This window comes from Nothoprocta perdicaria, unplaced genomic scaffold (assembly GCF_003342845.1).
Source record: "Nothoprocta perdicaria isolate Ctin4 unplaced genomic scaffold, notPer1 scaffold_247, whole genome shotgun sequence".
NCBI lineage: Eukaryota > Metazoa > Chordata > Aves > Tinamiformes > Tinamidae > Nothoprocta > Nothoprocta perdicaria.
The window spans coordinates 1,014,173-1,030,400 of record NW_020455474.1 but is presented as its reverse complement, the minus strand read 5'-3'; the positions used below and the strand labels follow the sequence as shown (position 1 = coordinate 1,030,400).

Genomic DNA, 16,228 nt, shown 5'->3' with positions numbered 1-16,228 from the left:
CACCGTGTCCCTTCTTGAACTGAAAAGCAGCTCTGGGGCCAYCACCCTCATTGCTCTCCTCACCTGGGCAGCTGATGAACAGGGGAGCTTCTTCCTTGCCCACGGCAGCACAGGTTGGACTCAGCCTGATAGAGCAGTCGGGGCTCAAACGACAGCTCTGCCCACAACACTGGCTTCTTTGCCCTGTCGTGGACACACGTACTCCTCCAGCCCCGGGACAGGCAAGAGGGCACCGTTGTTCACCTGAAGCAACAACCCATAGGCTTCCCTAAATCTTTGCAAAACCTAACCCTTGTAACTGTAGGAAGGGATCCCTGACTATGCTGTTGCTTCTCCTGTTTCACACAGGAAAGCCATGATGGAAGTTACATGACCTTTTTGACACTGCTTCTTTTTCTCTCTTGACAGACCCTGAGTCATCGATCACACCCATCACAACAGGTATTTGATACTTTATAAATTTGTAAATTTACTACTCACACTTCCATGGCAGCCTCAGTGCACCTTCCTGTTTATGTTGCACTGGTCTCACAGGCCTTGCTTAGCTTACCCCCAAACCCCCCTATCACTCACTGAAGCTGCTTTTGCTTTCTCTTGGGACAGTGCCTACAGAGTCAGCGACGACGGAAATCACAGGTATTTCAGCTCACAGAAAGCTTCCYGACTGGTTCATGGCGTTTTTGTATTCTTTAAGTGCAGGTCTCCTGACTTCGGAACTATCTCTAAAAAAGGGTTCATTCCAAATCCTCTACATAGAAAGCAAAAGTTTAAAAGCAATCTCAGGTCTTAAACAAAGCTATCATGTAAGAAATCTATGGCAGTAAGATTCTATTATATTCATAGTCATGTATATGCTGTCTTTAAAGTGTGCAGACCCGTATCTTTGCTCCAGAATTCTCTTTTTCTGTAAACCTAGTAACCACTTACTTCCAGTGCCATCTGACCTGATTTTGTTCACCTAGCAGTTGTCATCACAACTGCTGCTTTCTAAGTAGTTCATAGATCCATCCAGTCTCAATAGCTACCTGCTGAGGACACTTTTTTTTAATTTATTTTTTCTTATTGTCAAACTGTTAAATCTAACAATTGCCCTTTTAAGCTATGAGTCAGTACTTGCACTACTATTTGTCTTTAAAGCAGATTGTGCAAGTTTTTAGTGCAAAGCASCAATGTGATAGAACATTTTAAGAAAGCATGGTAACCCTGGGATAGTATTCTCATGCAAGTCCCCTATCCACATGGGTCTTCACTATAACATACATCCCATATATAATTCATTTCTTTCTTCATTATATCCTAACTCATGCAGAAATGTCTGCTTTATAAAGGTATCTTAACTTTTTGTTTGTTTTTTGGTTCTCTTTTGGCATTACCAGCTTCTGCATCTGGCACCCTGAAACGCATTACTTCATGTAAGCAATCAAATAAGTGTTCTTTATCATGTATTTACTTTAAAAGCAGCCTGCAATTCTGCAGTGTCTTTCCTGTTGTCAGCTTAATCCCATGGAAATAGCAGGTACCTCCACTATACTATGACAGACATTTTCTTTATCTTGTCCTCACTGCACCAGTGTAGCCATGGAGAGGCAGATGCGCTCCTAATCAGCCCTTTCTATCAGTGAGAATCTGATATTTTCTGTGAGATTTGGCCTCAGAAAAGAAACCTTAAAGTTTTCTACAGTGGTACACACTTTTAGAAAAATGTGAAATGCCAAATTCTGTTCATTAACCAAACATTACTGTGCCTCTAATGCTCAGAGAGCAGACTAAGCTCTCCTTTCAATGTCTGGTACAATTGGCTACACACTGGCAAAGGACATTCAGGCYGTGTCAATACAACTTACGTATTCCTGTGTTGATAACATATGGGAAGCTGAACTCTGGCTTTGAGCTTGAAATTATTTGCCTACACAAATAACTAGACATAATTAAATCTTGCTGCCATTAAAGCCAGTAATATTTTTCCTCTTCAGTGTACATTTTTCTAACATGAGCCAAGCCTGCACACTTTTTTATGAGCATTTTATACATGACAACTATATTCTTACATTCCACTATATAACATCTCCTAGTCTTATTGAATTCAGTTGATTGAAATGTATGTTAATTGATTACAAGCACTAATTTGCATGGTTTGGTCTTAATTATTTTCTTATTTTCTTACATTAAAAGCTCACCTGAAAACAGTGCCAGCATCCACCAACTATGGTAATGTCTTCCAATTCTTTGCTTTTTGTAATTACTTTTCTTTACAAGCGCATTTWATGCTAGATAAAAGATATATGTTAAGAAAGTTTGGCAGCTTTATCAAATCTCCTTGCCATTTAGACATACCTGTGCCTCGCCTCTCCTCCTCAACAGGTCTGCCTTACCATTCCCTGTAGGCTTGCTGGGAGGATTTTTGAAAGCCTTAAGCTTTGTGAGGTGTTTCTGGCAAGTCCTATATCTTGGATTTCTGAAGGAATTCTCCTTAAAATGCAAAACTTTAAATGCTGTCATGCCAGGCAAGTCAAGAACTGACCTGCAGTGGCACAGTTTATGAAATAAACATTTACCTGTTTCAAATGTCTATCAAGAGATTACCAGACTGCTTACCAAAGAAACAGTTTGGTGGGTTATTGCTGCCAAGCTCACCTCGTTCCCATAAGTGACAGACAGAACTAATTTATGTCACTGCAATGTTAGTCATAGGARAGAGTCATGAACTTTTAATGACAATTCTTACCCAACTAAAGAAAAAACCAAATTCATTTTCTCTCCACTCAGTGGTTTCAAGGTTAGTCAGGAAAATCCCCATATGAGTTCGTAAAAAATATTGGTATTTAATACTTGCCGCATTTTATTCTATGTTTAAATATTCTTCCATAACTTTAAATTTCTTCTTCTCCAGCAACCCTTACTTGCCTACCTCAATACATGCGGGTAATCATTAAACGAGCCTATATCAATTCAAGAGGTTACTCTGCATGGAACGTCCACCTGCACGACCCAAGATGCAAGCCTGTGATTACCAGYTACAGCATCATGTTCCACATACCATACAAAGGCTGTGGTACAAGAATGCAGGTAGGAGTGCCTGGTTTTGAAATTAACCTCTGTCAAGATACCAGCAAAGTTACTTATTAACAACACTTTTCAAAATACTCGTCAAGATCGCTACTGGATGACACCACCACATGGCTTTGGGAATGTCAAGTCCTTGGTAATGGATGTGGCTAATACTGTGTTGAAATCACAACGGAATTACATTTCTAGAAGTTCGTGATTGCAGGTTATAATGTTATTATCAACTGTCCCCATACTTTTCATCCTCCCTTTTGTAGCCCTTCCTCTTCAAAAAACCAACAGCAGGTCACAGCTATCACCTGATCATCAGCTGGATCGCCTGTTTTCTAGTAACATTCAGTACAAGGTTCCAGCTTCACTTTGCAGCTTAAACTCTCTACTGTTTTAACAGATTGCCCGTGGAACCATCACCTATTCCAACACCTTGGTAGCATCCAATTTTGGCAACTTCAATGAAAGAAATACAAATCCTCTGCTAAACTTTGCCTGCAAAATACACAGGAATGATGATACCGGAACATTGCCCAATGTTAAAGAGTCTGCATATCTGGAAAATCAGTCTAGACAATATGTTGTCAAGTTTTCCTTTTATGATTCATCGTTTTCACATGTGATGAAGGCTTCGCCATACTATGTTAACACAAACCAGGATGTGTTTATTCGTGCTACCCTCTACTACCCAGATCCAAATCTGATGCTATTTATAGACATGTGTATGGTGTCTCCAAATCCTCATGACTTTACAACATTGTCATATGATTTAATCAGGAACGGGTAAGGAAAACATCTCAACAAGTATTTCAAAATAATACCTCCTATGGGATTGACTTCATATAGCTGATAACAAAGATGTATACCAAATATCCATGGCCTAGAACACACTTGAGTTATCCGCTAACTACATGCAGTAAGATTTTAAATGAGATAGATATTAGATCAAAAAAAAAAATCCAATTCTATTAGTTGGCACTTTATTACTAATTGACTTTTATATTCTACTAGGAAAGAGAAATGACTATTTATACTTCAGTCTCAGAAGATATTTCAAAAATCTACACAATAAATTTAGAGAAGACATGATTAAAAGGTTCTGATGGATTTGGGATGTGGAGTTTTCTAAGGCTGAAATAAAAAACATCTTTCCAAAGTTAACATGGCTACAAAATAACTATATTTAAAATTTCATCAAGTGAATAGAAAATATATACAACATACATACAACTGTATGTATGTATATATTTAGATATGTATTGTAGGTGTGACAGATACCAACATATTTACATAAAATCCATCCAGTTATATCCATGTTCAACAATTTTAGGTTGTGAATTGTGATTACCTTCCCTGCTAAAAAAATCTGAAGGAAAGTTTCTTACTATTAATGAAGCAAATTGAATAGTAACTATGTTTGTTTGTGCTTTTTTTGTCCTTTTCACAGGTGCGTAAGAGACCCAACCTACAGGAACTACTATTCACAAGACAAGAAGATTGTACAGTTCAAATTTAGACCCCTTGGCTTTCTCAGAAGATACTCAGCAATCTACCTACAGTGCAGAATGGCAATATGCAACAAATACAATTATTATKCCCGATGCTACCACGGCTGTATGGCGAGAGGCAAAACAGGCACAAGTAACAATGAGGAAAACACCATTATTATTGGGCCAATTATACTCAGAAGATTTTAATGCTTCTTTTAATTACAGTATTGTGTATTGCTTATGTAAGTGATCAGTATGTTGCACATCTGCTAGTTAATAATAAAAATGCATTATACTAGGCTCTGGATTCCACAATCAACAGCACAGCATTTGTTTTGTGATATCTTAGGATATTTTACTTCAGTTGCATTTGTATTAATTTTAGAATTCTTGGCCCTATATTCCATATCTGTAAAAGCCTAAATTTCAGTAAACACTTTCAATGACAACGTAGACTTGTGTTAGCTGCTTGATTTTTCTGACTTCTCTCTTCTATTCTCTCTTACAATCCTTCCCATTCTCCCTGTTGCACTGTCACTCATAGCCCAAACACTTGGCATTTAAGGATGACCAACCTGCCTAAGGGCTGCAAAGGGCACTGCGCTGTTCTCCACACTCTTTGTCCAAAAATACTTAAGAACACACGTGAGTAAAGGTTGAAGGACCAGCTCTACATCACTTTGCTGGACCTAGTAATCATTTTAGCTGCTTTTGAAAGTCAAAAAGAGCCCTAAATCAAAAGACAAACCATCTCTAGTAACAAAGATAATACCTAAGCTATTATTTTAAATATTTTTCCAAATATTTTGAGTTTGTATTATAAACATATGGAAATACAATCTCAGCAACAACTTTAAAGTTACTGTAATTTTTCTATATGTCATTTTTAATACTGCAGATTAGAATTATAAAAGCTTTTAGATCTAAATTATAGGCAGTTGCTTCATTTCCTTTCTTTCCAATATCTGCTCAAACAACAGATGGTAACATGGGCAGAGTGTCTTTGGACCAAAGTTTTTCTGAAGTTTCATATACTAATTTGGCCTATTTAGAATGACTTAGTGAAATAAAAAAAAGTAGAAATTAATAACTTTCTTCAGTTTGTAATAAAGTATCTTGACAGTCAACTGCAAGATTATGCAGATGCATTGCAATTATGTGAGGGAATTAAACATGTTCAGTTTTGATGAACTGGTGAACTTAGCCTAAGTGTGAAGAACATCTTCWAAGCTAATCTTCATCTTGATGGTTGTATGCAGATTACACAAACACCTCACGAGCTGCTTCGACCTGAATAGGATGCCTACTGCCTAGAAGCTGTGTGATGCAGGACAGAAAGCCACTTCTTTTCACCAATTTTCTGTTTTGATCTTAGTCCTTCTGAAAAAGGAATTAGGTTCCTCCTGAAACTCGTTTTCCCCACAAACAACTTAGTCATTCTCAAATACCAAAATGACACAGATTTCACATCTCAAGTTTGAATAAATCCATCACAGCTAGGGGCTAAGTCTTAGATTTGGTCTGTCCAGGTGCTGAGCAGGTCAGTGGTCAGTCCTGATTCTGCAAGGTTGTAATTGCAGACAGGTGTAAAACATAGCCAGGACTCCTGAAGAGCTGGAGTATTCCCTAACCACACTTTGATGATACAAAATTCAGTCTTACTTGTAGTCCTGCTGTTCTGCTTCTCACAGCCCTGGCTCAGCCTGTCAGAAATGCTGAGCCAATGCTCAAGGGTTGGGGCCTTTAACACCCTCATCATTCATACACAAGTAATTCCAAGCAGGTAAAATTCCAGTCTCTATGTACATTATAACTTTATAACCAGAGCATAATAGCCATGAACATATTTTTTCTTGGTCCTCGTGCACACAGCATTGATTGTGTTTCATATACCCCTTCACACATTTAAGGCATACAAAATGATGGTTAGCRCTTGAAAATTGCTTGCAATTGTGTGGGTGAGCTTCAGAAATCAAAGGCCATACCGAATGAATCCAACTTCAGAATTTCCTGAAAAACAAAGGGAACACAAACATTATGCAATGCCTTTATTAGGTGCATTCCATACCATATTTCTTAAACTCATATTGAGAATTAAAGCTAAAGATGTTAGCTAAATTGTATGTACCTAAGGGAAAAAGCTTTCAGGAGGTGTTTGAAGGTGGTCTCCACTGCAATTGACTGCATGCTAGTAAACTTGAAAGAGCAGCTCTGTTTGCACAGCTGTGCGATACCTGCGCTGTGTATCGGAAAGAGGAACACGGCCGAGCAGCCGTTATCCTTGGCCCTTCACAGAGGCAGGTACCACGCCAAGGGCCAAGGCTAGGGTAACAACACATCTGTGGCACTGGCACCATCACCTCTACAAGCTTTTACCCTGGTTTTCTGCTGCTGCTCTAGGAAATAGCCCATATTTCAAAATCTTTGGTCCCTGCAGAGAGACAATGTACTGCAAATGTATTAAAGCAAAAGAGATCTAATCACGAGCCCCTGGTTGATTAGACTCTTGCCAGAATTAASTGAGGTCACTGAACGATTTGTCCAACGTACTCTAAGGGGCTACGTGTCCAAATCAAGGAGGAGACAAAGGGCTGTGAGCAAACTGCTGAACACGTCCCCACAGGGTCTGTCAAACCCACCCTGGACATTTCTGCACGTGCCAAACTAAGGCCAACAGACCTCAACAAGYGCTCCCCAAAGGGAACAAACGTGTTTTGACATCTCAAGATGCAGAGCTGACAAAAGCATGGTTAACCTTTCTGCAAGCAGTCTGTATTTAAAAAACAGGCACACCTGTGGCTTTCTCATTTATATCTTCTACAGCTGATAAAAAGGAAACAGTAACTAAGAGATTAAGTCCCCACTCCACAATACCGTGTAATACATGATAGTTATGAAATCACACGAGGTATAAAAGTTAGAAAAACCTAACCTCCTTAGCTCTTATCAAAATGCAGGTGCTCAGGCAGTTCTTCCTTTTGCCTCTCTTAGCTGCTCTAGCTCTTGCTGAAGACAACTCAATAGAATTTGCAGGTATGGAAATCTATTTTTTTTAATCCATGATTTTTTATGAGTTTTTGAACAGCTCTTTTATGGGCAGTGAAGGAAAAAGTATGTGAAATGAATCTATAAAGGTGCATCTTAAATTTTAATGTGCTGCTGCACAATAGTAATRCCTAAATGTGCCAGCAAACATTAAAAACGAGAAAAAAACAGTCCCAATATCTGACTTGCTATGACAATTTTACGTAAGAAAATGCCTTTGAAGAGACTTTACTCTGGAGTGGAAATATGCTTTTACAAATTAATACTGTATTGGGGTAACAGGAATAAATTTGSAAAGTCACTGACTTAATTGGGAAATGGAGCTGCTTTTTAAGAGTTTGGGGCATTTTTCTTCTGCTCAGCCAGAATCAACAGGCAGTGCCCAACTTAGGGACAGATCAGCAGCTTACCTAATGAAAGGCGGGCAGCTGTTGTTGGGTAACACGGTACTGCTGCAGAGCTGTCCCCAAGTGCCAGCCTGGAGGGGTGCAGACAGGATCCAGGTAGGACAGGGCAAAGCTGTCTGCAATGCTCTTTCTATCGGGAGTTCTCATACTTAACAAGCAGGTCCTCCTAAACCTTTCTATCCTCCCTGGAGCTCATGAGAAAGCCTTAGCTCTTCACATGAGACTGCATACACTGCATAGGATTTTCTTTTCCTGTTGTTCTCAGCTATTATTTTTAGCAGCGTTAAAGATGAAAGSAGATTTTATGCTTATACTGATTGACAACCATTTTATAGAGATTCCTACACAATGCTCACTCCTACAGTAATTTAACAATTTATTATCATGCATTAAATTATGTTAGCAATCCCAGCCTTGTTTCTTGCTCACAAGAGAACAGCTGAATTGGGTCAGATTAAAGTTCAGCCAATCCCACCACKCTGAATACAGTCAGGGTCAATGAACATGGAAACAAACCTGCAGCAATGCTCCCCCAGAAACACTCCCCTGGAGTCAGAAAATGTGGTTCTGGAATTCCTGAACCACAGAGATGCTGTCTTAGTATTTAATAGTTATCGGAGACTTTTACTTTCACGGATTTGACCTGTTCTAATGTTTTACTGTTAGCATGCACACCACCCTGCAGCAAAGTTTAATAGCTGAATATTTGTTGTGACAAGAGCCAATTCCTTCTGTTTGTTTCAAAATCACAACTTACTGGTTTCATAGCAAGCAAGCAAGATTTTATTTTGGAAGAGATTATCTCCYATTTGCCCTCTCCATGAATTCATAGACCTCTTTTCACCTTAGTTTTCTCTCTTCTGACCCATAAATGCTTTAGTCTACTTACCCCTTGTCTGGAAGCTAGTCTAAACTTTTGATCATCTTTGTTGCCATCCTCTGCAGCCTTTCCTGTTCCACTGCATCTTTTCAGAGACAGGACCAGAATTGCTTGCACTACCAAACACATAGTCCTCTAGGATTTTAAAAAGTTCTTTTGATTCCCCAGCCTACGTCCCCAAATGCTTCAAAGTAAAGGGCTGAAAYGCAGAACTGGATTCAGCAACCTTTAGGAAATCAGTGTTGGGGAAAGTCGGGAAGCTCGATGTGCTTGTGGTAACCCACCTTGCAGCAGAGATTTGCTGAGGTGTCCTACACCACTTTGAATTTCCAGGTCTCCCACTAGCTTCATCTATGATTTGTGTTCCCTAAATTCATTTTCTCTGCTACTATGAAAATAAAGAAAATTGTTATTTTGATATTTGATTCTTCAGGTTTCATAAACTGCTATAACTGAAATGAAAACCCAAAATAGTACAAACCTTTTTATGTTTGTTTCATGGTGTACTGTTCCACAGTCTCTGCATATGCAGGATGAAACACTGCTGGAAGAGAAAACTTGAGAGATACCCTTGCAAGATATTTTTCTTTCAATAGGTTTACCTCGCTGTGGCACCTCCCTCGAGGATCTCAACAAAGCCTTAAGCATAGAATTAAATTCAAACGCAAGCTGTGTCTGGCAAATTCACAGAACTTCAAATCAAACTATTAGGCTCATCTTCTCCTATTTTAAGTAAGTATTTTCTCCAGGTGTTTTTTTATTGCTTATTTTCATCAGTATATGGCACAGAAAAAAAACATTGAAATAAACACTAGCATGGCAAAACTGATTTTTAATAACTAAATACACATAAGACATTTCAACTTTTACCTCACACAATACTGAAAACGTTTAAATTGTCACATAGTCTTAATTTTATGTTTATGTAAATCTTGAGGATTACCTGGTTTTTATGTTTTTTTTTCCCTAAATTCAGCAGAAACTCACATACTTCCTTTCACACTTTCCATTGTTTTATAAAATAGTGTCGATGACAGAAATCCAGTTCAACTGATGCTGTAAGCAATAAACTTGTTACAAGGCTGCTCTCCATTTATGAGCAACTACAAATGCTTGTAGTTAGTCTTCCTGTTCTTTTATTCTATCTGTTATACTTTGCTCTTGTATCTTTTGCTTTTTGTATTTTCTTAAATACAAAGAATTTTAGTTGAAAAAAATCCAAATCCAAACTCCTATCCATTTCTTAATTATTTCAGCCTAACATATAGGTGCCTCTAAGTGTTTCTCTGTATTTGTTTTAATAAAATATTTATTGAATCTGTTAAGGACTTAAAGGAGTTTGTTCATCTAACAGTGAGTTCAGATAGCTCTCGATTTTTTTTTTAAACAGATTTGCTGCTTCTTCAAGCTGTGAAACAGAAAGTATTAAAGTGTATGATGGTCCTTCCACTAATTCATCTTTTCTTGGGCAAGTATGCAACAACACTGACTCAGTCCCCGTGTTTGAATCATCATCGGACAGTTTAACTTTTCTCATAACAACAAACTCAGARTACTTCACAAGAACCTTCTTTGCCTTCTATTATTTCTTCTCACAAGAATCAAGTAAGTCAGAACTCCACTTACTCACTGAAACAGCATTTGAACTGCACTCAATATGTACAAGGTTTCATCCTGCAACATCCATCTGACCCAAAAWTCTCAAAAATATTTAGAAATGTTAACTTTAGTATCTTTAGGCTTTACTAGGGAAATAGAATCCTATATAGAGTCTTATAGAGTCCAGTCACTACTGACATAGCCTTAGAYCCCTAGGCTTTAGATTTTTTCTTAAATGTTCCATTATATAAACCATTATGCTGACATTGTATCTACTCTTCATTTCAGAAATTGAAAATTGTGGGGGACTCTTAACTGGTCCCAATGGGACGTTTATCAGCCCCAACTACCCAAAGCCTTATCCTGAGTTTACCTACTGTGTCTGGCACATAGAAACAGCAAGCAAGTCGAAGATAAATTTGCAGTTTAATGACTTTTTGTGAGTAAATGTCTTGCTTACTTTTTTTTTCATTCTGTTTAAAATATTAAACACAAGAAGGAAAGGTGCCTTAATTCTTTTAGAACATATTTACACTTCCAAAACAAACGTGCTCTGCCTGCTCCTGTAACAAAGTAATTACAACATGTTCCCCATCCCTACATATTGCCCTATAGCCACTGCAATGCCATTCAGGACTTGATCCTGGTGTATGAGACYAAAGGCAAGCAAGAAGAAACACAAGGAAGGCACCTTTGCAGCATGTGGTGTAGGAGTTAGCCATTGATAACCGGTTATTTATGGTTATTTTAGAATAAATATTCTAAATATTTATAATAGTAAACTAATATAAATCAAATCTATTAATAATTTATATATTGATATAAGTTAAATTTATATTAATAAAAATATATTTAYAATTATATTTATTAAACATTTATTATTCTAAATATCTTTTTTTCCCCTATAACTGTAGCCTGGAACTAGATAAAAACTGTCGATTTGATCTGGTTGCAATTTATGATGGCCTCACCACTAACTCTGGTTTGATTGGAAAAGTTTGTGGTCGATCTCAGCCCAGATTTGAATCTTCTTCGAATGTTATGACTGTTGCGTTAGCTACAGATTATGCCAATTCTTATAGAGGATTTTCTGCTCAGTACACCAGTATTCCACTACCAGGTCCAGCAGAGCCCAACAGTAAGTTCATTTCTTTTATATAGTTTTTTATATATATAAATATATATGTATATATTTTATATAAATATAAATATATAAAAGTTCATTTCTTTTATATAGTTTATATATATATTTTTTAACCTAAGATCCTGTTTCTTCCTATCACATTTCTCTCTTCCTTACCTAGTAAAAAGGCTGAAATTACCTTAGTGACGTTGGGCTTACAGTTAGGCTTTCAATGTGAGTTTTACATGGTTTTGTTTGTCTAACCTGTGCTGTCATATTTAAGATTGAACAAAACGTACATGACCTCAAACATGTACAAGTCATTTCAGCATTAGGCTCAGAAAAACTGAGATCCATGAAAGTGATTCAGGGATGGGCCTTGATTTAGATCAAACGAGAAATGATTGCAATTTGTAGTAACCTACTTTCTTTTCTTTGAATGGCAGCTTCCCTTACATGCTCTTCAGAGAGAATGSAAATTGTTCTGAGCAAGTCTTACCTGGACACTCTCGGTTATAATTCAACTCACTTACAGCTAAATGATCCATCTTGCAGACCAGTTTTAACAGATCCAGTGATCTTTTCCTTCCCATTAACCAGCTGTGGAACRGTTAAAACGGTAAAGAGGGGGAAAAAGGCCACAAAAACGGGCTAACAACAGCTTGGGAATGACAAGAACTTTTAGAAACAGCTTATGGATAGCATATGAATAAGTTAACAGTAGATTTACTTTCATACAGCTCATTCAATTGTACTTTTCAGTCTTGAGATGTAAGGAACATTTTTCTTTGCAATAGCTCAATTAACAGTAACCCTTCACAGGGAAGTGCAGCAAAGTCCTATCAAGGAAAATACCAATTCCAACTATTTTTATATTATGCTTCATTCTCTCTGCAATGAAAGCTCCTGAAAGTAGCACCACATAYGTATAACTTAAAAACTCTCTGCAAGGGATGTGGCTGGCACCTAACATAATGTGGGAAGCGAAAGATCCTTTAGAAGTTAAGCTTCCTATGAATTCATTAATACCATTATTCTGATAAGGGTGACAGAAGGGCCACTTTGATACTGCAACACTTTGTGCAATACTCCTTAAGCTTTTTGCCGCAGGGGTTGGCTCAGTGTTTGGACAAAAAGGAGGAGGGATGATTATGTTTTTTGTGTTGTAACATCTATTTTGCATTTTCAGAGATACTTTGAGCCTCCAGTAAGTSTGTCTCAGAGGCTTGTGTCAGAAGCACATTTGCTTTCATTTGCACTGCTCCTGTAACAGCAACCGAACACTTTGTTAACTCCTTTCACAGGAAGAAGGCCAGAGCATCACTTACACCAACACCATAACCGCCTCTGCAACTGGCGGCATCATCACCCGTCAGAAGAGCATAGAGATCATTGTAAAATGCAAAATGGAAAACAATTCAACCTTAGAAATCATGTACATAACAGAAAACAACGTAATCCAAAACAAAACTGCCATTGGAAGATACAACGTTAGCATGTCATTCTATAGCTCAGACTCGTTCTCTGATCCTGTATTTCAATCCCCGTATTTTGTGGACTTGAATCAAACTCTGTTTGCTCAAGTCAGCCTTCATTCCACTGACCCCAATCTTCTGGTGTTCATTGATACGTGCATAGCATCTCCAAAATCTGATTTTGGATCACCAACATATGACTTAATCAGAAGTGGGTAAGACTCTCAACCCTTTTTATTACTATTTCCCAAGTGACAAAACAGAATCTCAATTTGAACTATAACTCCTTCATTTATGTACCTCTTCCACTTACCTTCTTTGGTAGGTATTTGTTGAAATCTGTATTTCCTGGAAATGTAAAGTCATAGAATGGAGCCAGGAAAATCATGCATTCACCTGCACTGGGGAAAAGGAAAAAATACAGTATGCCCACATGTAAAAAAATGCCATAGCTAAGTGCTCTGGAATAGCTAATATTATTAGCAAGAATGCCTGTTGCACCTGGATCACTTTAACAGATGTGTAAATTCTGTTGCAGCTGCAATAAAGACGACACTGTGGTAACCTACCCACCCCTTGAACACTACGGGAGATTCAAATTCAATGCCTTCAGGTTCCTGCAGAACTCAGCCTCTGTCTATCTCCGCTGTGATATTTTGATTTGCGACAGCAACAACACAAACTCTCGCTGCACTCAAGGCTGTATCTCTAGGCAAAAGAGAGCTACTTCTTCATACTTGTGGAAAACTAATGCTGTGGTAGGTCCCATCCGCCTGAAAAGAGACCGCAGGTCTGCTGATCAATCAGGTAAGAGGGAACCACAAATCAAGACTCTGATTATGTTCATTCTTCAAATAAATTCACTGTATCTGCTCTACTAATGAAACATGTTAGTTTTGAACTTGGCATCAGAGCAAGGGGTTGAACACAAGTTTGCATTTTGTGAGAAAACAGAAGTACTTAGTTGACTGATGGCCTTTCACAGACGGGTGTGCTTTTTAAGGAGAAAAATGTGCACTAACTTCAAGGTACATTGCATATGCAGAATCTGAATCTTAAATTATGAGTAGTAAGGATTTCAGCATTTAAAATTTCACTTTTGATGAAGTGAACATACAGGGCTCCTTTTCAAAAGCACACAATATTTTAAATCCATCTACCTAATTTTTGTAAAAATCTAAGATGGCACAACTTCTTTTTATAGTTCTACAAAAAAGTGATGAAGGATGATAATCATAGATGAGAATAGTAGGTTAAACCTTAATATCATATTGTTTACTAGAACAAAAATATTTTGAAGACATCAACTGAAAGAACAACAATAACAGTAACAAAAAAAAATTAAAAAGCCATGCCTTTTCATTTGAGCTGCAAAGCAGCTTTTTACAGGTTGAGTTTGATTGCTCCAATCTGGTACCTTTTGTAACACTACTTGCAGTTTGTTTTTTCATCAGGTCTCACTACTAATCTAGTCCATTGTAGATCAATCTAGAAAATAGGGAAAAGCAATTCTAAAACGCGTGTGCGGTAACTTGCACCATACTCCTGGCCCTAGCTTTTCTTGAGCACAGAGCTTCATCTAAGAAAGTTGTGCTACGAGCTTTCAGGTGCCAGTGTCCAGAGCATGACTAATGGCAAACACTACACATACTGTTTTTTAAAAAAATCTAATTACTAACCAGTTACTTTGAATCCCAGCAGCACTTCAAATGTAAAAGTGAGTGAAAGATTTTGCATGTATATGCAACTGGCCACATCGACAATGTGAGAGGCTTTCACACGCAGACAGATCAGAGTCAAATCATTGTAAAACCTTAATCTGTTTCCATAGTATCTTACTCCTTTTACAGAAAGGTAATAAGCTTTGACAAAGAYCATCTAGTAAATCATTAAGAGAGATGAGGTTATAACCAAAATTTCTTCTCTGCCCACCTTTGCTTCAGGAGCCTGTCTTCAATTTGTGTTAAAGGACAATGATAACATCAATTGGCAGAAATTTCTTTGATATCGTTGCAACCAAATGTCCTGACATTGGGCTCTTCTTTTATGCACTACTGCTTTCTGCACTGTAAAAACTTACAGCTTTTTGGCACTACTGAATCAGAACTTGCTTCCRTGTAGGCCAACTCCTCAAAGCCAAAGTATCTGAAAGAAAAATGACTACTGAATTTCCATTGAAGTGCCATAGCATTCCAAACTTTAAAACTCACTTTTCTCTTTCCCTTTGTACAGCATCCCTCACTGAAGTGCGTGCTGAAGAAACTCCAAGCCTGCAGCAGTACAGCTTCTACACCCTTTCATTTGTCRTTTTGACTGCAAATGTTATCATTGTGATAGCTGTGATACTAAAATATCGCATTCAACATSAATATGGCTACCAAAAACTGCAGAGTGCCTATTAACTACTTTAGAAGATGACTCAGTTGACACAGATTTGTCACTCCAAGGAGGGGAGAAAAAAATAAAATAAACAAAACTAACACAAACATGCACACACACGCATTTGAAAAACAAAAACCCTAAAAGTTAYGGAATACAGCAATGCTTGGAAGCACCTTTCAACGTTTTTTGTGTAATTAAAAGAGTTCAAACAACTAGGACTGTATTTTATATTCTTTTTCAAATCAGTGTTTTAACTATCCACTTCAAGGTGTTTCTTAGAAAGCACCTAAAAGCTTAATGTTAACTGTAAAATGATCTGTGACGTACAAGATAATCTAGGTTTTATTCTTTAAACGACTCATTTTCTATTTTCTAGTCATTTTGAAACTGTACTTGCATGGGTTAAGCTAGAAAAGAGCTGCAAGCTGCATGTTCTGCACAAGTAGGCCCCTCTGTGGCATGTACTCTTATGTGTTGCTACCATCAAGCAGCATGAATCTTCAAAACATCCATTTTCCTCCTAGAGACCAAAATATTGAAGACTGGACAGAGACTGGAGTGCACATGTCCAAGCAGGTTGTTTGGTCAACCGTTGTTGGAGAACAGTAGTAGCTTTTACTCATTGCATTTTAAGGTCCAGTGTCTCTACATCTAACTTTGGAGTTTTCCTTTAAGTTCCTATACTGTCATAGACAGATAATACCCACAGAAAGTACCTCAAGAATTCAGAGAACAAGAAACCGAAAGAAGGATGAACCTCCAATCTCCAG

At 37.8% G+C, this 16,228-nt stretch overlaps 1 protein-coding gene and 2 long non-coding RNA genes across 4 annotated transcripts; 1 reads left to right on the top strand and 2 right to left on the bottom strand.

Moving 5' to 3' along the window:
* Positions 1–5,637: 5,637 nt before the first annotated feature.
* On the bottom strand, positions 5,638–9,578 carry LOC112947809. 2 transcript variants are annotated; one of them, XR_003249482.1, is made up of 3 exons: positions 9,361–9,578; positions 9,164–9,267; positions 5,638–6,557 (listed from the first exon to the last, which is right to left on the bottom strand). It is a non-coding gene; the product is annotated as an uncharacterized LOC112947809 (long non-coding RNA). The 2 variants fall into 2 exon arrangements; XR_003249483.1 differs by having other exon boundaries at positions 9,164–9,264.
* On the top strand, positions 7,495–15,523 carry CUZD1 (CUB and zona pellucida like domains 1). The gene is made up of 9 exons (XM_026039950.1): positions 7,495–7,580; positions 9,476–9,611; positions 10,270–10,484; positions 10,767–10,917; positions 11,393–11,616; positions 12,048–12,220; positions 12,906–13,291; positions 13,615–13,883; positions 15,309–15,523. The coding sequence occupies exons 1-9, from the start codon at positions 7,499–7,501 to the stop codon at positions 15,476–15,478; spliced, it is 1,806 nt and encodes a 601-aa protein (XP_025895735.1). The 5' UTR covers positions 7,495–7,498; the 3' UTR covers positions 15,479–15,523.
* Positions 12,061–13,510, bottom strand: LOC112947811. Its single transcript, XR_003249484.1, has 2 exons — positions 13,390–13,510; positions 12,061–12,201 (listed from the first exon to the last, which is right to left on the bottom strand). It is a non-coding gene; the product is annotated as an uncharacterized LOC112947811 (long non-coding RNA).
* Positions 15,524–16,228: the final 705 nt, after the last annotated feature.